The 22,823-nt window shown below is 40.3% G+C and overlaps 1 protein-coding gene across 1 annotated transcript; it reads right to left on the minus strand.

The window, feature by feature from the left end:
* Positions 1-1,667: 1,667 nt before the first annotated feature.
* zfand1 (zinc finger, AN1-type domain 1) lies at positions 1,668-22,709 on the minus strand. The gene is made up of 8 exons (XM_043688172.2): positions 22,655-22,709; positions 8,834-8,876; positions 8,651-8,690; positions 6,438-6,562; positions 6,266-6,357; positions 5,144-5,268; positions 3,609-3,764; positions 1,668-2,024 (listed from the first exon to the last, which is right to left on the minus strand). The coding sequence occupies exons 1-8, from the start codon at positions 22,707-22,709 to the stop codon at positions 1,854-1,856; spliced, it is 807 nt and encodes a 268-aa protein (XP_043544107.1). The 3' UTR covers positions 1,668-1,853.
* Between the last annotated feature and the right edge of the window lie 114 nt (positions 22,710-22,823).

A 22,823-nucleotide genomic window follows, 5' to 3' on the forward strand; every position in this document is an offset into this window, starting at 1 on the left:
GGCTGTGTGCATGGGAAATCATGCCTCATAAACTTGATTGAGGTTTTGAAGTAACAAAGAGGATTGATGAGGGCAGAGCAGCAGATGTGATCTATATGGACTTCAGTAAGGTGTTTGACAAGGTTCCCCATGGGAGACTGGTTAGCAAGGTTAGATCTCATGGAAAACAGGGAGAACTAGCCATTTGGATACAGAACTGGCTCAAAGGTAGAAGACAGAGGGTAGTGATGGAGGGTTGTTTCTCAGATTGGAGGCCTGTGACCAGTGGAGTGCCACAAGGATTGGTGCAGAATTCACTACTTTTCGTCTTTATACAATGATTTGGATGAGAGTTTAAGAGGTATAGTTAATAAGTTTGCAGATGACACCAAAATTGGAGGTGTAGTGGACTGCAAAGAAGGTTACCTTGGATTACAACAGGATCTTGATCAGGTGAGCCAATGGACTGAGGACTGGCAGATGCAGTTTAATTTAGATAAATACGAGGTGCTGCATTTTGAGAAAGCAAATCTGAGCAGGATTTACATACTTAGTCGTAAGGTTCTGGGGAGTTTTGCTTAATAAAGAGACCTTGGAGTGCAGGTTCATAGTACCTTGAAAGTAGAGTCGCAGGTAGATAGGATAGTGAAGAAGGCTTTTGGTATGCTTTCCTATATTGGTCAGAGTATTGAGTGCAGGTGTTGGCAGGTCATGTTGCAGCTGTATGGGACATAGGTTAGGCCGCTTTTGGAATATTGCATGCAATTCTGGTCTCCTTCCTATCAGAAGTGTGTTGTGAAACTTGAAAGGGTTCAGGAAAGATTTGCAAGGACATTGACAAAGTTGGAGGATTTGAGCCACAGGGAGAGATTGAATAGGCTGCGGCTGTTTTCCCTGGAGTATCGGAGGCTGAGGGCTGACCTTATAGAGATTTATAAAATCATGAGGAGCATGGATAGGGTAAATAGGCAAAGTCTTTTCTCTGGGGTCAGGGAGTCCAGAACAAGAGGGCATAGGTTTAGGGTGAGAGGCTGAGGGCTGACCTTATAGAGATTTATAAAATCATGAGGGGCAAGGTCAGGGTAAATAGAAAACGTCTTCTCCCTGAGGTGGGGGAGTCCAGAACTAGAGGGAAAAGATCTAAAAGAAACCTAAGGGGCAACTTTTTCATGCAGAGAGTGGTACGTGTATGAGCTGCCAGAGGAAGTGGTGGAGGCTAGTACAGTTGCAACATTTAAAAGGCATCTGGATAGGTATATGAATCGGAAGGGTTTGGAGGGATATGGGCCGGGTGCTGGCAGGTGGGAGTAGATTGGGTTGGGATATCTGGTCGGCATGGACGAGTTGGACTGAAGGGTCCGTTTCCGTGCTGTACATGTCTTTGACTCTATGTATGCCCTATGTCCACTCCATTAACCGTGACACTTCCAAAATACAAGTTGCCAAAATAAAATCTGTTTAAAATATTGAAGCCTAACTCTAATATACTCTGTTTTTAATTTAACATCAGATTAAGATTTTCTCACATTATTCCAAGGGCAGTTATATAATTTTTTACAGTGAAGAAGGGTCGCTAACTTGATTTAAGGTATTAGATTCCAGAGATCAGATAGTGAAGACATAATTTTGGAAAATTATTTTCGACTCTAAATAGGTTAAACATCATCTGCAATTACCCATCAAGCATGTAACAGTAACAGTAGACTGATTTATTCCAAATAAAATGATTTACACTTAAATAAAAGACAATAGTTTGGCAATATAAAAAAGCTGTATAATTTAGTGTTTAAAAGTCATCTCAGATATGATATCAGAACAAACTTTCTTCAGCGTACTTTCCTCTAAATGATTACATTTGTTCATTTTAATAACTGTCATTCCATGTATGAATTTGTGTTTTCTAATTTCATACAATCATTGTCTAAGTATTCAAGGATAATGGTTCCTCCATTGATTAGTGGGCTGTCATTATTTGTTAGCCATAATTCCAAAGTTTGGCCCATAGGCAATGCATTTCCTGATTCACTGTGACACAGCCTCAATTTCTGGGGAATGAAAGAAAGAGAGAATGAGAAAAAAGTTGCAGTGGCAAAAAACTATCTATCCATTAAAACATTTTCCTACGCTGCATTACCTGTCACATAATGGAAGCAATAAAACTTTAATTTTCTTTTTACTTTATTGCTTTGCTTGACGATTTCAAAAGCCATTTGAGTAGAAACGGTTTTCTTGATTGCTGTTATAAATTTATCTTTAACTAATTTCCGTATGTCCTCCAGTCCTATTCTCTTGATATAATTTAAGTACTGTTTATCATTATATGTATTCTTATTTTATGTTTTTGAATGGATATTCTCTTACAAACTTTTTACTAAACTACAGCCCTCATCTCATTAATCTTCCACTTATGTTAACTCTTTCGACTTGGCATTAGTTTTGTTCCTCTATTTAGCATCTTTTCTACTGGAAGCTTTTTTTTGTAAAGCCAGAGGATAACGTCTTTAGACTTTTATTTTCCTGTTTTGTAATACTGTGTTATAATTGCATGAAAAGTAGTGAATCGACTAGTTTCAAATTCTCTCCTTAATTATTTGCTATTCAATCCCTCCATTGCACAGCCATATCTTAGCTTACATTTATCAGTTTTAAGTTTCATTTGCCATTTATCCACCTAATGTCTATATATTTGAAAATCGCTGCAGGATCCTTTTTGTCCACTATTCATCCCATTTTTGGTGTTTTAAAATGAGACTAAAATTATATTGTTTTAGCAAATCATTTAAAACAAAAAAAATTACTTACTGTTGTACCACCCAGCATGAGAAAACAGGATTTCCAGCCAAGTTCTAAGCCACTGCCAGTACTCCTTTTACTTTGTTGTCAGAAGACAACAGAGATTTATTTTTAAAAGAAAACTACACTTCTCAGCAGTATCTCATAGATGGGAGTTCAGACATTAACTATCTAAACAGAACTATTTCAGTGCCCTCCTTAAATCCAGGTTCATTCAAAATTCTGGTGCCTGCGTGCTAATTTGCACAACTTTACATTCATCAATTATCCCTATGCTCTGACTTCCACTATTCCTGGTCTAGCAATGCCTCAAATTAAAAATTCCCATCTTTCTGTTCAAAGCTCTCCTTGGGTACACCTCTGTTTATCTCTACTTTCCTCCAATTACAGTCTATTGACTCCATGACTTCCCAAGCTCTGAAATTCCCTATCCCTCTCTCCTCCTTTCAATGCTTACTTTCTTGGCCAATCTTTAGTCATTTGACCTAATATTTCATTAACCAACGAAATTAAATGATAATTAATGCTCCTATGAAATACCTTGCAACACTTTACTATTTAAAAAGATGTTATATAATTGCTGTCAAGCTCAACATGACAGAAGACTCATTCACATTTTTCATATTGCAATATTGCAAATCTGTGCTCAAGCCACTGCATCACTTTCAATTATTAGTTTTCTATTTGCAAGTTGTTAAACCTTTGAATTATCAATTTTAAACAGATGAAACATCTCATGCTGGCTAAATAATGGACATTAACTAAGAGCGAAGGAAACAATGATACCAAGTAGTCAAAGGATGAATGCAAAATTGTATGATTTTATCAACAATTACCTTAGCTGCCAAAATATTGTTGTCATTCCTAAGGTTCAACAGTGAAGCTGCATTATCCACCATTTTTCCAATACTCCATTTGGAACAAAAGAACATTGATCTGCTTTTCTCTTTGCTTCCTTTTGGCAAAAAAACTTGAAAATATAGCCGCTCACTCTGCAAACAACAAATTAAATTTAATGATTTTTGGCCATTAGTATGTTTGAGAAAAACAGCTTTAACTTCTGTAACTTTGCATCATTATCCAATTTAGATTTTAAACTGGGAACACAAAGATCATTTTTCACTTAATTGCAACTGATTTATAAAGTTAAAACCCCATGACAGTTCCAACTCTGAGAATCAAACTGTCTGTCTCCTTCACTTCTAAAAATTTGAAAACATAGAAAATAGGAAAGTGAATAGGCCTGCTCCACCATTCAATATGACCATGGCTGATCATCCAACTCAGTACCCTGCTCCCTCTTTCTCATAATATTCTTTGATCCCTTTAGCCCTAAGAACTATACCTAACTCCTTGAAAATATTCAACCACTTTCTGCCATAAAGAATTTCACAGGCTCACAACTCTCTGGCAGAAGAAACGGCTTAGCCCAAATCCTTAGATTGTGACCCCTGGTTCTGGACATTCAGTCATCAGGAACATGCTTCCTGTGTTTACCCTGACTAGTCTTGTTAGAATTTTACAGATTTCTAAGAGCAATTGCATATTCATACCAGATGTAGACAGGTTTTTGGTAGAAGTCAATAATACTGTGTACAAAATAGGTAGGTAGGTATTTGTTTAGGTGATTAACCTGTGGTCATTGATGGATTTTTAATTATTTTACATTGCAAAGAATACCAGAGGTGCTGGAAGGCACAGCAGTAATTGTGATGCTTAGTTGCGACATGATTTCTTAAATTAATACATGGGATATGGGTGTTGTTGACAAGGCCACCTCTTTTGTAACCACCCATCTATGAGTAGGTTTAAAGATAAGAGACACCAAGAAAACAGATTTAACCTTCTTCTAATCTTAAAAAGATATGATTAAGCAATTAAAATCACAACACAGGGAAATAAATTTGAAAATTATGTATTTTTGCGTTCCAATTATTTTAAGATTTTAAAACTTTATTCTTCTGGCCATACACATGTTGCTGTCTTCACAAATGGTGCAATTCACCATATGGATTTGGGAAAATGTGTAATTTGGGCAAATCCTTGGCCTTCTTGCTAATTCTGGCAATCCATTAACAAAGTGATGAAATTCTGTACGTAAGCCAAGTTGCTGACTATTTAAATATTATGAAAATCTTATCTGTCCTGTTGCCTTTCCAATCCACAAAAAATATGACCAGTGTACAGAATGGTTAGAGACCTGCTAGAGATAACCACTGCTTATTTTTACACCTTATCTTAACCTACTTGAAGGCAAGATGACATTAAAAATCAGCTCCAAGACATATTTGAAAATTCAGAACCCCATCATATTGTGTACTATCCCCATTAAAAGAACTTCAATGAAAATTTCACCTTAAATAACATTAACCTGTGGTATGGACTTGTCTCCAACAGCATGTAACTTCATCTTCATAAGTGCTACTTTTGCAGCTGTTGCATCATTCTTTGCTCCTTTTCTACCTTTCTTCAGCGAAACAGGGACTGCATCTCGGGCTTTTGATTTTAAAAAAACTTAATTGAAACAACATAAATGCAATACTGATATTGGTTAAGCTAATTATTTTTCCTGTCCTTTCCAATCAATATGATATGTATATTTATATCACCTATCCCTGAAATAGATACATCATAAAGAGACTTGCATTTTTTTTGCATTGCTTTCCCTAACCACAAAATGGCCCAAAGTACTTTTGAGCCAATTAAGTGCTTTTGAAATGCAGTCATTGTTGCATTGCAGGGAAAATGGCAGCCAGTTTACTCAAAGTAAATTGCTACTAACAGCAGTTATATAACCAAGATAATCTTGTGACTTTGATTGAGGGGCAAATATTGGCCAGAACACAAGGGAATAACTCTCTGTCCTTCCTTAAAATAATGCTGTGATATCTTTGACATCCAGCCTTGGTTTAACATCTTATCCAAAACTTGGCATCTCTGATCGTGGAGCACTCCCTCAGTAATTGTTGTGTTTAAGTCTTGGAATGGGATTTGAACTTCCAAACTAGCTCAGTACCAAAAATGCACTCTACTGATCCACAGCAGAAGCTATCCAATACTGTGCAATAATAAAGGCGAAGAAGAGAAGCAAATAGACTATACAATGTTGGTGAGCAGTACATGAAAGATTAGCTTCAGCTATTCAGCAAATAAAGATCTCAGCAAGGAGAGATAATGTATTCCTCCAAAAAAATTGGAAAGTGTTAATCTGCACTACAGACATAAACCCACTAATATCAGATTATAGTTCCTTAAAAAAGGAGTGTCTGGCCTTATCCTTTGATTAAGTATCAGCACATAAGTAAAACAATATCCACAAAATTCTAATACTGTTCTATATAAAGAACATACAATTATATTGTAATTTTAATTTTTACTAAGCTGATTTGGGTTTTATATGCATGTGATTAGACTGTAAAGATGAATTTACTAATAACCAGGTCATAGATAATAGAAAAGATATGTTGTTTCTGAAAAGTAATTCAATACTTGCCAACAGACTCTTTAACTACTTGCCGAGAAACAGCCAAGTGTGATATAGGCAACTCTTGTTTTTCACAGTTGTGGTCTGACTGGTGTCGATGACTGAAACAGAAACATCAACATTATAAAGTATAAATCATAACCAAAACTGTAATAGGAGTTCAGCTTATATAAATACCCACCTCAGACAAAAATGTTTCTCGCAATGTGAACAAATTACTGGCAAGAGTTCTTTTGCCTTACAGCTTTTATATGTACATTTGTAAGAAGAGGTTCCTTCAGATTTCACTGGTAGTCTTAAACAAACCTGAAATTGGAATTTCAGAATATTTAACTCAATTTTTTAGCATTCTAAATTTTACTTTATATTGGATCTCCCTTTCTATTGCTCACAGCAGATAGGTGCATCTACAACATATCAGGTATAGCATTCTGACAACTGATTAAATTAATAATTTAAATTTCTGTTTCAATAAATTTGGTGCAATAATAATTCAACAATTCTTTCATTAGTTAATAAAAGTTGTAACTGGGTTTTAAAAAATGTATTGTGTAACATAATGCAACACAATACAATATTTTGTTGTAAAACAAAAACTGCACAATGCACCAAGCTTGATCAGTTCAACCTAGATAATCAATAATTAATAGTGCTAGGCAGAGGCAGAGAAGTCAGCTACATTAGGGACATCAGCCTTTAGTAGCACAGACAGGATTTGCAGGAACTGGAGGAAGTGTCAAGGACCTTCCAGTAGGTTGCTTGTGCTCATTATATTTTCAAGCCAGTATGGGGAGTGGCTTAGAGAACTTGTGGTGATCCCTCACATCTGCTGCCCTTGTCCTTGTAGATGAAAATGGTCATGCATTTTGAAAGTGCTGTTTAAGAAGCTTTACCTGTATACTAAGAGATGCTTTGAGTTTGCACCACCATGGAGCCAAGGAATTGAGGTTTGCCAGAAAGACAATCCATTATGAGATTTCACTCAGTGGTGGATTCCTGGTAACTATCTATAGTGAGGATAAGAGGTAGGGTATTCCATATTTGCTAACATTGGAGTATTAACTTCCCAAAATATCTAGACATCATCAAACTTGGGGCTTTATGACTGTAAAATTTCATGCAACAGTAATTCTGGAAATAGACAGAGACAATGTCATAGAAATCAAAAATAATATATTTGGTTTATTATTATCACATGTACCAAGATATAGTGAAAAGTATTGTTTTGTGTGCTATCCAAGCAAATTGTACTTTACATAAGTCCATCAGGGTAATAGAACAGAATGCAGAATAAATTGTTCCTGCTAAACAGAAGATGCAGAGAAATATCAACTTCAATATATGAGAAGTCCAATCAAAATTTTGATAACAGTGGGAAAAAAAGCTGTTCTTGAACTGAAGGTACTTGGTTCAAACATTTGTAATCTTTGTCCAATGCAAGAGGGTGGACATTCATATTTTCCTTTTTTTTTATTCATTCATAGGACAAGTATGTAATTGGCTAAGCAGCATTTATTGCCCATCCCTAATTGCCCAGATGGTAGTTAAGAGTCAGCCACATTGCTGTGGGTCTGGAGTCACATGTAGGCCAGACCTGGTAAGGATGGCAGTATCTTTCCCGAAAGGACATTAGTGAACCACATGGGTTTTTTCTGCCAATCGACAATGGATTTATGGTCATCATGAGATTCTTAATTACAGATATTTATCAAATTCAAATTCCACCATCTGCCACGGTGGGATTCAAACCCAGGCCCCCAGAACGTTATCCGTAGCTCTGGATTAACAGTCCAACGATAATTCCATTAAGCCATTGCCTCCCAAACCAATGTGGCTTGGGGAGGTGATGGTGATCCCTTGACATTGCTGTTATTTCTTTCCTGGACAGTTGTAGAGGTCATTGGGAAAATAGGTGTTTTTGAAGTGATACAGTAAGGGCAGAGCATTTTGTACATGACGATAGTTGTCACTATGACGTTTTCAATTCAAATTTTGATGTTTACAAGAGCAATACTTCTGTTTCTGCAACCATTAAATATACTGATTTGTCAAATAGAATTTCATGGGATATACAACACAGGAACAGATATTATCAATTCTGGTGACAGAAATTTTAATTTTCCCTTTCAAAAGATTTCCACTTTATGTTCCTCCTATTATCAGCAAGTAAGAGTAGATAACAGACTCAGATTCCTGACAAATATTTGTTGTAATATCCATTAGGTGGAAAAAGTGTTAGATTTTCTGGAACATTTCCGGGAAAGACTAGGAACACAAGTCTCATCATTATGTGCGATCAATTTAAACAGGGAAAGTGACCCACCTATAAGCCAATATTAACTCAAAAAAGGAATAACGTACTACTTGCACAGGTTTTTTTGTCCGAAAACTCACCCCAGAGCAGCCATGAGCATCTTTACCCCTATGTTCAAGGCTAAAAGAAAAGAAAAGACATACAGCTTGCAGTCATTTTTAAAATAATACAAGGGTAAGAGGACACCTATCCAATCTTATATTTGTAAAGCTTATATTCCTATTTATAAATGTAGCTGTTTATTTTGATGATGAATACTATACCAGTAAATTCCTGAACATCCATCACAAACAAAAGGCAGAAAATCTGAAAGAGGGAACAATTCTTGTTAGTTTAACAAAACTTAGCCATCTTGACAGCATTTTTGTTATTCACTTAAAATTACTTCAGAGCTTACAGGAATGGTTATTGTCAATTATTCTGATGACAGGAGAAAAGTTAGCTCTCTAAGTTCAAAGTGGACCAACAAATATTATCATAAAATGAGGTTAATTATCATTTGATTACATATACGCGTATGATTTGGCTTCAAATTTCTAGTAAATAAGTCAAGTTAACATACTTTATATTTGTCTATTAGACTAGAAATTTATTATTGTTTGGGATCATGTACAAGTGTAGTTGAAATTTAACATTTCACTCTACAATTTCACACTACAATTGTGCTGATATTTAGACAGTAATTTCTCCTCGCTACCTTTTGAATACTTTTCCCTCTTTTTTTACTGCTCATTTTAAAATCAAATGCTATCTAGCTGGTGAAATACCAGGTTAATGGAGAAGCTGGGAGAGAGAGAGTGCTTCCCTTGACTTGGTAACTGTAAGTAAATCAAAGCACAAAAAAAGGATCATATGGCATCCCTGAGGGCTCCCACGAGAAGGTTGAACAGTTCATCAACTTCAATAACACCTTCTACACTGACTACAAGTTGACTGGACCATCTCAGACACCTCCCACCCGTTCCTGGACCTCTCCATCTCCATTTCCGGCAACCAACTTAACATGGAAATCAACTCCAAATCCACTGACTCCCACAGCTACCTGGACTACAATTCCTCCCACCCTACCTCCTTATTCCCAATTCCTCCTCCACCACCGCATCTGCTCTCAGGAGGACCAATTCCATCACAGAACATCACGGATGGCTTCCTTCTTCAAAAACTGCAATTTCCAATCCCATGTGGTCGACAATGCCGTCCAGTGCATCACCCTACTTCCTGCACGACTGCCCTTGAACCTCATACCTCCAATCGCAAAAAGGACAGAACCTCCCTGGTCCTCACCATCCACCCCATCAACCTCTGGATACACTGCATCATACTCTGCAATTTCTGCCACCTACAAACAGACCTCACCACCTGGGACATATTCCCCTCCCCACCCCTATCTGCATTCCGCAGAAACTATTCCCCCCGTGACTCCCTTGTTGGTCGACATGCCCCACAACCCACCCTTCACTCCCAGTACTGGCAAGAAGTGCAAAGCCTGCACACACACCTCCCCTCTCACCTCTGTCCAAGGCCCCAAAGAATGCTTCCGCATCCAACAGATTTACCTATACCACGGCCCATGTCATCTGCTGTGTCCGTTGCTCTCGATGTGGTCTCCTCTACATCGGGGAGACAGGACGCCAACTTGCAGAACATTTCAGAGAACATCTCTGGGACACATGCACTAAACAACCCCACCACCCTGTGGCCGAACACCTTAACTCCCCCTCCAAATCTGCCAAGGACATGCTAGTCCTGGGCCACCTGCACCACCAAACTCTAGCCACTTGACGCCTGCAGGAAGAACGCGTCATTTCTGCCTTGGGATCCTCCAACCGCACGGGAATCAATGTAAATTTCACCAGTTTCCTCATTTCCCCTGCCCCTACCTTTTCCCAGATCTAACTTTCCAACTTGGCACCATCCTCTTGAACTGTCCTATCTGTCCATCTCCTTGCCCACCTATCCGCTCCACCCTCCTCTCCATTACTTTCACCCCCACCTTCATCTACCTATCGCAGTCCCAGCTACCTTCTCCCCAGCCCCGCCTCCCTTCCATTTATCTCTCAGCCCCTTGGGCCAATCCCTCTTTCCTGATGAAGAGCTTATGCTCGAAACATTGACTCTCCTGCTCCTCAGATGCTGCCTGACTGGATGTACTTTTCCAGCACCACACTAATATACAAAGGGTAAGTTTTCTTCAGTAGATACTTAAAAAGAGTTGACAAAGTGAGAAGGTAGGAGACAGAAGATGGTTGGAGAAGGTTGTTTTGTGGACTGGAGGCCACAAGGATTGGTGCTGGGTCCATTGCTTTTCATCATTCATATAAATGATTTGGATGTGAATATAGGAGGAATGGTTAGTAAGTTTGCAGATGACACCAAAATTGGTGATGTAGTGAACAGTGAAGGTTATCTCAGGATACAAAAGGGCTTTGATCAGATGGGCCAATGAGCTGAGGAGTGTCAGATGGAGTATAATTTAGATAAATATGAGGTGTGCATTTTGGTAAGGCAGATCAAGCCAGGACTTATAGTCCAAAGATGTGCAGATTATGTGAATTGGCCATGCTAAATTGCCCAGTGTTAGGTGCATTAGTCAGAGGTGAATGTAGCGGAATGGGTCTGGGTGGGTTGCTCTTCAGAGGGTCGGTGTGGACTTGTTGGGCCGAAGAGCCTGTTTCCACTCTCTAGGGAATCTAATCTAAATGGTAGGGTCCTGGGGAGTGTGGCCGAACAAACGGACTGCTGCGGGAGGATGCACAGCTCTTTGAAAGTGGAGTTGCAAGTAGACAGGGTGATGAAGAAGGCATTAGGTATGCTTGTCTCCATTGGTCAGTGCATTGAGTATAGAAGTTGGAATATCATGTTGTGGCTGTACACGACATTGGTGAGTCCACTTTCAGAATACTGCATTCAATTCTGGTCTCCCTGTTGTAGGAAAGATGTTGTTAAACTTGAAAGAGTTCAGAAAAGATTTAGAAGAATGTTGCTGGGATTGGAGGGTTTGAGCTATAAGGAGAAGTTGAATAGGCTGGGGCTATTTTGCCTGAAGAATGGGAGGCTGAGGGGTGAGAGGTTTATAAAATCATGAGGGGCACAGATACGGTGAATAGCCAAAATCTTTTTTCTAGGTTAGGGGAGTCCAGAATTAGAGGGCATAGGTTTAAGGTGAGAGGGGAGACATTTAAAAAGGACTTAAGGGGCAACATTTTCGTGCAGAGTGTGGTGTGTGTATGGAATGAGCTGCCAAACAAAGTGGTGGAGGTGCATACAATTACAACATTTAAAAGGTATATGAATGGGTACATGAACTGGAAGGGTTTAAGACAGACATGGGTCAAAAGCCGACAAATGGGACGAGACCAGTTTAGGATGTCTGGTTGGCATTGACAAGTTGGACTAAGGGTCAGTTTTTGTGCTATATAACTCTATGACTGTATGCTGGAAGTCTGTAACAACGAATGCTGGTGAAATGCAGCAGGTCTGGCAGCATCGGCGGAGAGAAATAGAGTTAACATCCCAAGTCCAGTGTCTGAGTGGGCTCAAATCTGGCAAACTGGATATTATGCGGGTAAATATGAAGTTGTCCCCTTTGGCGGAATAAAATAAAATGTACACAATCTAATGGAGTGTGTATTCCCAACACAACCAGCCACTTAAGATAATCATTGAGAGCTATTTGCACATGTGCAGTTCAATGCATGTTTGCACATCACCGCATGATGTTGATAAAGATCTGGGTTGTGCTAGTCTGCCTCTGTGCATGCAGAGGAGACTTTGGCATAGGTAAGTGTGAAATTCTGAGTCAGTTGCTGCAGCACTTCCAAACTTGTTTGTACATTTTGAAGTTCCACAGAGACCTTAAAACAGCACAAACAAGCAAAACAAAGTCTCTGAACTCCACACATATACTACACATTAAATTGTGCCAGGCAGGGTCACATCATTCCAACTTTAGGCTTTAGAAGCCAGTGACTCATTCTTACTCCAACGTTAAATTAAGGGCCCTGACAAAGCTTGTTTGAGCGATGGTGTTTCCCACTCCATCACCATCTACCAGTTGATTCTCTGCACTTGTTTCCACCTTGTGATTATAAAGGCAATGGTATCTTTATGAAAGACAATAAGACATAGGAGAATTAGAGTATCCAGCCCATTGAGTTTACTCTCATTCAATGAGATCATGGCTGATCTGAATCTTCCAATTCCATTTTCTTGTCTTTGCCTCATAACCATTATTCTCAGGGAAAGGCGAGGTTGTTTAGGGAATATTTGCTGCAAGTGCTGGATAGATTTGTCCCACTCAGGTAAGGAAGGGACAGTAGGGTGAAGGAACCTTGGATGACAAAAGATGTGAAACATCTAGGAAAGAGGAAGAAGGAAGTTAAAGTTGAGGAAGCTGCTGAAAAATGTATTGCTGGAAAAGCGCAGCAGGTCAGGCAGCATCGAAGGAGCAGGAGAATCGATGTTTCGGGCATAAGCCCTTCTTCCTGAAAAAGGGCTTAAGCCCGAAACATCGATTCTCCTGCTCCTTCGATGCTGCCTGACCTGCTGCGCTTTTCCAGCAACACATTTTTCAGCTCTGATCTCCAGCATCTGCAGTCTTCACTTTCTCCTTAAAGTTGAGGGAGCAAGGATCAGACAGGGCTTTAAAGGGTTACAAGGTAGCCAGGAAGGAATTGAAAAATGGACTTAGGAGAGCTAGAAGGGGGCATGAAAAAGCCCTGGCGGGTAGGATTAAGGAAAACCCCAAGGCATTCTACACTTATGTGAGGAACAAGAGGATGGCCAGAGTGAGGGTTGGGCTGATCAAGGATAGTGGAGGGAATTTGTGCCTAAAGTCAGAGGAGGTAGTGGAGGTTCCTAATGAATACTTTGTTTCAGTATTCACTAGTGAGAGGGATCTTGTAGATTGTGAGGCTAGCATGAAGCAGGCTGATATACTCAAACAGATTGATGCTGAGAAGGAGAATGTGTTAGAAATTTTGAAAGACATGAGGATAGCTACATATGCTGTGCCAGACAGGATATACCCAAGGTTACTATGGGAAGCGATTGCTGCACCTTTGGCGATGATCTTTGCATCCTCACTGTCCACTGAAGTAGTACCAAATGATTAGAGAGTGGCAAATTGTTATTCCCTTGTTCAAGGAAGGGAATAGGGATAGCCCTGGGAATTACACACCAGTCAGTCTTACATCGTGGTGGGCAAATTATTGGAGAGGATTCTAAGAGACAAGATTTATTATTATTTGGAAAAGCATAGTTTGGTTAGAGATGGTCAACATGGCTTTGTGAGGGGCAGGTCATGCCCCACAACCTTATTGAATTCTTTAAGGATGTGAAAAAACATATTGAAGGTTGAGCAGTGGATGTGGTGTACATGGATTTTAGCAAGGTGTTTGATAAGGTTCCCCAAGGTAGGCTCATTCAGAAAGTAAGGAGGCACGGGATACAGGGAAATTTGACTGTGTGGATAAAGACTTAGCTAGCCCATAGAACACAGAGGGAGGTAGTAGATGGAAAGTTTTCAGCCTGGAGCTCGGTGACCAGTGGTGTTCCGCAGGAATCTATTCTGGGACCTCTGCTCTTTGTGATTTTTATAAATGACTTGGATGAGGAAGTAGAAGGGTGGGTTAGTAAATTTGCTGATGACACGAAGGTTGGTAGAGTTGTGGATAGTATGGAGGGCTGTTGTAGGTTGCAATGGGATAGTGACAGGCTGCAGTGCTGGGCTGAGAAGTGGTAGATGGAGTTGAACCTGGAAAAGTGTGAAGCGATCCATTTAAGGTCAAATTTAAATGCAGATTACAGGGTTAAAGGCAGGATTCTTGACTGTGTGGAGGAACAGAAGGATCTTGGGGTCCATGTCCATACATCCCTCAAAGTTGCCACCCAAGTTGATAGGGTTGTTAAGAAAGTGTGTGGCGTATTGGCTTTCATTAGCAGGGGGATTGAGTTTAAGAGCCACGAGGTTATGCTGCAGCTCTATAAAGCCCTGGTTAGACCACACTTGGAATACTGTGTTCAGTTCTGGTCACCTCATTGTAGGAAGGATGTGGAAGCTTTCAAGAGGCTGCAGATGAGATTTACCAGGATGCTGCCTGGACTGGAGGGCATGTCTTATGAAGAAAGGTTGAGAAAGCTAGAGATTTTCTCATTGGAGCGAAGAAGGATGAGAGGTGACTTGATAGAGGTGTACAAGATGATGAGAGGCACAGATAGAGTGAATAGACAGAGACTTTTTTTCCCAGGGTGCAAATGGCTATCATGATGGGGCATAATTTTAAGGTGATTGGAAGAAGGTTTAGATAAGATTTCAGAGGTACGTTCTTTATACAGAAACTGGACTGCCAGCAGTGGTAGTAGAGTCAGATACATTAAGGACATTTAAGTCACTTTTGGATAGGCACATGGATGATAGTAAAATGAAGGGTACATAGGTTAGCTTGATCGGAGAGTAGAATAAAAGGTCAGCACAACATTGAGGACTGAAGGGCCTGTACTGTGCTGTAATGTTCTATTTTCTATTACTGGTTTAAAGTCTGCCTATCTCAGCCTTGCATACACATAATCATCCAGCCTTGATAAATTTCTGTGCTAAACAATTCCATAGATTCACAACCATCAAAATAAATTCCTCCTCAACTCTTAAATCTATAACACCTTTTTCTGTGATTATGCCCAATGGTCCTTGACTTTTCCATAAGAGGAATCAAACTTTCCACATCTTATCAACTATAGTTCAATAAGGTTGCTTCTCATTCTTCTAAATTTCAAGGAGTACAGGCTGAACTGCCTCAATGTCAGTATATCTTCCTTCAGGTATGAGGTCTAAATGGTTCACAGTATTGCAACTGTGTTCCGTCTAGTGCTTTGTACAGTTTGAGTAAAACCTTCCTACTATTAACTCCATTCTCTTTGAAATGAAGGCCAACATTCCATTTGCTTTTCCTATTATGCACTGAACTTGGACGTTGGACTTTTGTGATTCATGAACAAGAACTCTTAAAACTCTGTTGCAAGTTTTTGCAGTCTTTCTCTGTTTAAATATATTCATCTTCAGTATTCTTCCTGCCAAAGAGTAAAACCTCACATTTCCCAATGTTTCCCAACACAGTTATGTTTCAATTCGACAGCTCACTGATGAGATCATATCTGAAATACTGCGTATTGCATTGTTTTCTGTATTCAAGGGAGGGTGTACATTTACTGGAAGGAGTTCAAAAGAGGTTCACCAGACTAAAGCATGGAAAGGGGAGATTGTCTTATGAGGAAAAGTTAGACAAGCTAGGCTTGTATGAATTAATTTGGTGGCACAGTGGTTAGCCTCACAGCGTCAGAGACCTGGGTTCAATTCCCGCCTCAGGCGACTGACTGGAGTTTGCACATTCTCCCCGTGTCTGCGTTGGTTTCCTCTGGGTGCTCCGGTTTCCTCCCACAGTCCAAAAATGTGCAGGTTAGGTGAATTGGCCATGCCCATAGTGTTAGGTGAAGGGGTAAATGTAGGGGAATGAGTCTGGGTGGGTTGCACTTCGGCGGGTCGGTGTGGACTTGTTGGGCTGAAGGGCCTGTTTCCACACTGTATCTAATCTAATCATGGCTGGTCTTGACAGGACGGATGTGGAAAGGATCTTTCCTTGTTCAGGAAAATCGAGAACTAGGCTCACAGTTTAAAAATAATAGTCATAGTGACAAGGAGAACATTTTTCTTAGACATTTGGGAGCCTATGGAACTCAGCCGTCATCTTATTAAATAACAAAACAGCCTTGAGGTACCAAGTAACCTACTCCTTCCCCTAATTTATTAGCATGTTTATAAAATGTTGAAAGTTCATATAAGGTTAAAAAAATGTTTCTAAAAATCTAGCAATATTAAGAAATAAAGATGCTGGTCATACCTTGTAATAGACTAAAGGAATTGGATCAACATGTGTCATTCACAAATTTTACGAGCTTTTATTTTGGTGTTTGCAATCGCATGAGAATTAAGTTCTGGTGCTTTATCAGATCATAGTTCGAATACCACATTTAGTTAGCAGAGACGGTGCAGCAAAATGGACTTTCAGTTAAATAATGCATCTAAGAGTTGATTTTAGAGAAATTTACAAGATTGTAAACAACATGGAATGTACAAAACTGTAAAATTACTTTTAACTGTGGCCTTCTGAACCAACCTTCAAATAAAACATAAAAACCGAAACACTAGTGCTACGTACTAGTGAGGGTAGGAATAGAAAAATAGAGCAGATGAATGTGTGGATGAGAAGCTGGTGCAGGGGAGCAGGGTTCACATTTTTGGATCAATGGAATCTCTTCTGGGGTAGAAGTGACCTGTACAAGAACGATGGATTGCACCTGAATTGGAAGTGGACTAATATACTGGCAGGAAGATTTGCTAGAGCTGCTTGGGAGGATTTAAACTAGTAAGGTGGAGGGATGGGACTCAGGGAAATAGTCAGAAAAGAGATCAAGCTGAGACTGGTACAGTTGGGAAAAGGAGCGAGTCAAACAGTCAAGGTAGGCAGGATCAAAGCAGAGAACAAAGTAGGACTGAAAAAACTTAAACTGCATTTATTTCGATGCAAGAGGTCTAATAGGGTAGGCAGATGAACTCAGCATGGTTAGGAATACGGGACTGGGATATAGTAGCAATTACGGAGACATGGCTCAGGGATGGACAGGACTTGTAATTTAATGTTCCAGGATACAAATGCTATAGGAAGGATAAAAAGAGGGGGGGGGGGGAACAAGAGAAGAGGGGGAGTAGCGTTTTTGATACAGGATAGCATTACAGCTGTACTTAAGGAGGATATTCCTGGGAATACATCCAAAGAAGTTATCTGGGCGTAACTGAGAAATAGGAAAGGAATGATCACCTCATTGGGATTGTATTATAGACCCCCCCCAATAGTCAGCAGGAAATTGAGAAAAAAATTTGTTAAGAAGATCTCAGTTATCTGTAAGAATAATAAGGTGGTTATGGTAGGGGATTTTAACTTTCCAAACATCGACTGGGACTGCCATAGTGTTAAGGGTTTAGATGGAGAGCAATTTATTAAGTAGGTACTAGAAAATGTTCTGATTCAGTATATGGATCTACCAACTAGAGAAGCTGCAAAACTTGACCTACTCTTGGGAAATAAGGCAGGGCAGGTGACTGAGGTGTCAGTGGAGGTACACTTTGGGGCCAGGGACCATAATTCTATTAGTTTTAAAATAGTGATGGAAAAAGATAGACCGGATCTAAAAGTTGAAGTTCTAAATTGGAGGAAGGCCAATTTTGATGGTATTAGGCAAGAACTTTCAAAAATTGATTGGAGGCAGATATTCACAGGTAAAGAGGCAGCTAGAAAATGAGCAGCCTTCAAAAATGAGAGTCCAGAGACTGTATATTGTTGGTGAGGTGAAAGGCAAGGCTGGTAGGTGTAGGGAATGCTGGGAATACTTGACAAATTGAGGTTTTGGATAAGAAAAAGAAGAATGTATATGTCATAGAGAAGTACAGCACGGAAATAGACCCTTCGGTTCAACTCGTCCATACCCACCAGATATCCTAACCTAATATAGTGCCATTTGCCAGCACTTGGCCCATATCCCTCTAAACCCTTCCTATTCATATATCCAGCCTGATGCCTTTTAAATGTTGCAATTCTACCAGTCTCCAGCTCTTCCTCTGGCAGCTCATTCCATACAGGCACCACCCTCTGTGTGAAATGGTCGCCCTTTAGGTCTCTTTTATATATTTCCCCTCTCACTTGAAACCTATGCCCTCTAGTTCTAGACTTCCCCACCCCAGGGAAAAGATTTTACCTATTTACCCTATCCATGCCCCTTATGATTGTATAAACTTCTATAAGGTCACCTCTCAGCCTCCGCGCTCCAAGGAAATGGCTGATTCAGCCTCTCCCTTTGGCTCATATCCTCCAACCCTGGTAACATCCTTCTAAATCTTTTCTGAACCCTTTCAAGTTTCACACATCCTTCCAATAGGAGGGAGATCAGAACTGCAAGCCATATTCCAAAAGTGGCCTAACTAATGTCCTATACAGCCTCATCATGACCTCTCAACTACTATACTTAGTGCTCTGACCAATAAAGGAAAGCATACCAAACCCTTCTTCACTATCCTATCTATCTGTGACTCTACTTTCAAGGAGCTATGAACCTGCACTCCAAAGTCTTTGTTCAGCAACACTACCGAGGACCTTACCATTAAGTGTATATGTCCTGCTCTGATTTGCTTTTCCAAAATACAGCACCTCACATTTATCTAAATTAAACTCTATCTGCCACTCCTCAGCCTCAGGTACAGACAGCAAAATTGAGTCAATCCTTAGAAGATTATAAAGGCAGTAGGAGTATGCTTAAGAGGGAAATCAAGAGGGCAAAAAGGGGACATGAGATAGATTTGGCAAATAGGGTTAAGGAGAATCCAAAGGGATTTTCTAAATATATTAAGCCCAAAGTGGTAGCTAGGGAAAGAATAGGGCCCCTCAAAGATCAGCAAGTCAGCCTCTGTGAGGAACCATGGGAAATGGGAGAGATACTAAACGAATATTTTGCATCAGTGCTTACTGTGGAGAAGGACACGGAAGATATAGAATGTGGGTAAATAGATGGTGACATCTTGAAAAATGTCATTATTAGAGGTTGTGGTGCTGGATGTCTTACAATGCATAAAAGTGGATAAATCCCCAGGGCCTGATCAGGTAAACCCTCAAACTCTGTGGGAAGCTAGGGGAGTGATTGTTGAGCCCCTTGCTGAGATATTTGGATCAACGATAGTCATAGGTGAGGTGCTGGAAGCCTAGAGTTTGGTTGACGTGGTGCCACTATTTAAGAAAGGTGGTAAGGAAAAGCCAGGGAACTATAGACCAGTGAGCCTGGCGTCAATGGTGGGCAAGTTGTTGAAGGAAACCCTGAGGGACAGTATTTATATGCATTTGGAAAGGCAAGGACTGATTCGGGATAGTCAACATACTTTGTGCATGGGGAATCATGTATCATGAACTTGATTGAGTTTTTTGAAGTAATGAAGAAGTTTGATGAGTGCAGAGTGGTAGACATGATCTATATGAACTTCAGTAAGTTGTTGAAGGTAGAAACAGAGGATGGTGGTGGAAGGTTGCCTCTCAGACTGGAGGCCTGTGTCCAGTGGTGTGCCACAACGATAGGTGCTGGGTCCACTTCTTTTTTGTCATTTATATAAATGATTGGGATGTGAACATAGGAGGTATAGTTAGTAAGTTTGCAGATGATACTAAAATTGTAGGTATAGTGGACAGTGAAGAATGTTACCTAAGACTACAACGGGATCTTGATCAGATGGAGTTTAATTTAGATAAATCTGATGTGCTGCATTTTGGAAAGACAAATAGGACCAGGACTTATAAACTTAATGGTAAGGTCCTGGGGAGTGTTGCTGAACAAATTCCATCTTGGAATACATGTTCATAAATTCTTGAAAGTGGAGTCGCAGGTAGATAACATAGTGAAGGCAGCATTTGGAATGCTTTCCTTTATTGGTCAGAGGATTGAGTATAGGTGTTGGGAGGTCATGTTGTGGCTATACAGGACACTGTTCAGGCCACTTTTGGAATACAGCGTGCATCTCAGATGGCGATGTAACAGACTACAGACGGGAGGAGGAAGACCTGAAAAAATGATGCATTGAGAACAACTTAGCTCTCAATGTCATCAAAACCAAGGAACTCATTATTGACTTTCAGCGGGATCTTAGTCATGCCCCCCTACACATTAACAGCACAGAGGTGGAATGAGTGGACAGTGTCAAGCTTCTGAGAGTGGTCATCCACAACAAGCTTTCATGGACTCTTCATGTGGATGCACTGGTTACAAAGGCCCAACAACAACTGAGAAAGTCTCTTCTTCCTCAGGCAGCTGAGGAAATTAGGCATGATGGCGAATACCCTTGCCAACTTTTATAGGTCCGCCATCAAGAGCATTCTGTCTGGATGTATCACCACCTGGTACGGCAACTGTACCATTCAAGATCAGAGACAGTTACAGAGAGTGGTGAACTTGGGCCGGACAATCACAAAGGTTAACTTCCCATCTATTGAATACATCTACCAGGCCCACTGTCAAGGAAAGGCCACCAGCATTCTCAAAGATCCATCCCACCCAGGAAATGTTTTTCTACAACCTCTACCATCGGGGAGAAAGTACAGAAGCCTGAATACATGCACCAGTTGGTTTCAAAATTGCTTCTACCATACTGTTGTTAAAATATTGAATGGACTCACAAACTCTTAACATTCGCCTGTACCTGTGTTTTTGTTTTTGCCCGTTTACCTATTATTTACTTTTCTATGCTACTTAACTATGTGATCTGCCCGTATTGCTCGTAAGACAAAGCTTTTCACTGTGACACGGTACACATGAAAATAAGTTTAATTCAATTCAATGCTGGTCTCCCTTCTATCAGAAGGACGTAGTGAGACTTGAAAGGGTTCAGAAAAGATTTACAAGGATGTTGCCAGGTTTGGAGGATCTGAGCTCTTGGGAGAGGGTGAATCAGCTGGGGGTGTTTTCCATGGAACGCCGGAGGCTGAGGGGTGACCTTACAGAGGTCTATAAAATCATGGGGGGCATGTATAGGATAAATAGACAGGGTCTTTTCCCTGAGGTGGGGGAGTTGACAACTAGAGGGCACAGGTTTAGGGTGACAGTGGAAAGATATAAAAGAGACCTAAAGGGGCAACATTTTCACACAGAGGGTTACGCGTGTATGGAGTGAGCTGCCAGAGAAAGTGGTGGAGGCTGGTACAATAGCAACATTTAAACAGCATCTGGTTGGGTATATGAATAAGAAAGGTTTAAGAGGAATATGGGCCAAGTGATGGCAAATGGGACTGAATTAATTTAAGAAATCTGTTTGGCATGGACGAGTTAGACCAAAGGGCCTGTTTACATGCTCTATGAGCGGAGGATGCTGGAAATCAGAAACAAAAACAGAAATTGCTTGAAAAACTCAGCAGGTCTGGCAGCATCTGTGAAGAAAAATCCAAAGTTAACATTTTAAGACCAGTGACACTTCTTGAGAACTTTACAGATGCTGCCAGACCTGCTGAGTTTTTTAAAATGTTAACTTTGGATTTTTCTTCACAGATGCTGCCAGACCTGAACTTTTCCAAGAATTTGTGTTCAAAAAGATTTACCAGGATTTTGCCAGAGTTGGAAGATTTGAGCTATAGAGAGAGGCTGAATAGTTGGGGCTGTTTTCCTTGGAGCGTCCGAGGCTGAGTGGTGACCTTATTGAGGTTTATAAAATCATGAGGGGCAAGGAAAGGGTAAATAGACAAGGTATTTTCCCTGAGATGGGGGAGTCGACAACTAGAGGGCACAGGTTTAGGGTGATGGGGAAAGATATAAAAGAAGGACCTAAGGGTCAACTTCTTCACGCAAGAGGGTAATGTGTGCATGGAATGAGCTGCCAGCGAAAGTGATGGAGGCTAGTACAATTATAACATTTAAAACACATCTGGATGGGTATAGGAATTGGAAGGATTTAGAGGGATATGGGCCAAGTGCTGACAAATGGGACTAGATTAGGTTAGGATATCTGGTGGGCATGGACGAGTTGGACCGAAGATTATGTACATCTCTATGAGTCTATAAATAAAACATTAGAAATAAATAGAAATCGTTGGAGAAACATAGGAGAAAAAAAAGACATAACGTTTCAAGTCCAGTGACTCTTCCTCAGAAAATAAACTAGTTACTCTGTAATTCCGAAGGGTCACTGGATTCAAGACGATAGATTTGCAGAATTTCTCCAACAATTTCGGTTTTTGTTTACGATCTTCAGCATCCACAGGATCTTTGTTTTATTACAGCTAAAAGCCCTGGAATTATCTCAGGAGGAAAAACCTACGAGAGAGGAGGCACTTCCTGAAGGATGAGTTTTAATCGCCCCTCTCATCTTAAACATTCTTCCCATCGAGCAACATTCATTAGCTTCTCGAAGGAAAGACTTCCACGAAAAGAGTTAAAGAGCCACCCATCACAAACAGGGTTCGGTAGACATGTACTACTTGGCGAAATTCACCACGATTTACACCTACCTAACTGACGGCAATGCTGTACCTCACATTGTTGACCAATCTCCAACTCCGCCATTTTGACACCATGCGAATTCCCCGCCCCTTCATTGATTGACAACAGCATTACCGGAAGTGATGTTCAATGCTGTCCAACCCCCTCGGTGGATTGGCAGTTGCACTACCGGAAGTG

Source organism: Chiloscyllium plagiosum, unplaced genomic scaffold (assembly GCF_037043375.1).
Source record: "Chiloscyllium plagiosum isolate Xiang-an unplaced genomic scaffold, Cpla_swu_hap1 HiC_scaffold_4, whole genome shotgun sequence".
Classification (NCBI taxonomy): Eukaryota; Metazoa; Chordata; class Chondrichthyes; order Orectolobiformes; family Hemiscylliidae; genus Chiloscyllium; species Chiloscyllium plagiosum.

What these genes read in the sequence shown, in the direction of transcription:
- zfand1 (XM_043688172.2), bottom strand. Translation starts at nt 22,709, where the DNA reads ATGGCGGAGTTGGAGATTGGTCAACAATGTGAGGTACAGCATTGCCGT. An exon ending in ATGCTCATGGCTGCTCTGGG is followed by an intron (nt 6,563 to 8,650) that starts GTGAGTTTTCGG and finishes TTCCAATTTCAG; the next exon opens with GTTTGTTTAAGACTACCAGT. An exon ending in GAGACAAGTCCATACCACAG is followed by an intron (nt 3,765 to 5,143) that starts GTTAATGTTATT and finishes TGTTGTTTGCAG; the next exon opens with AGTGAGCGGCTATATTTTCA.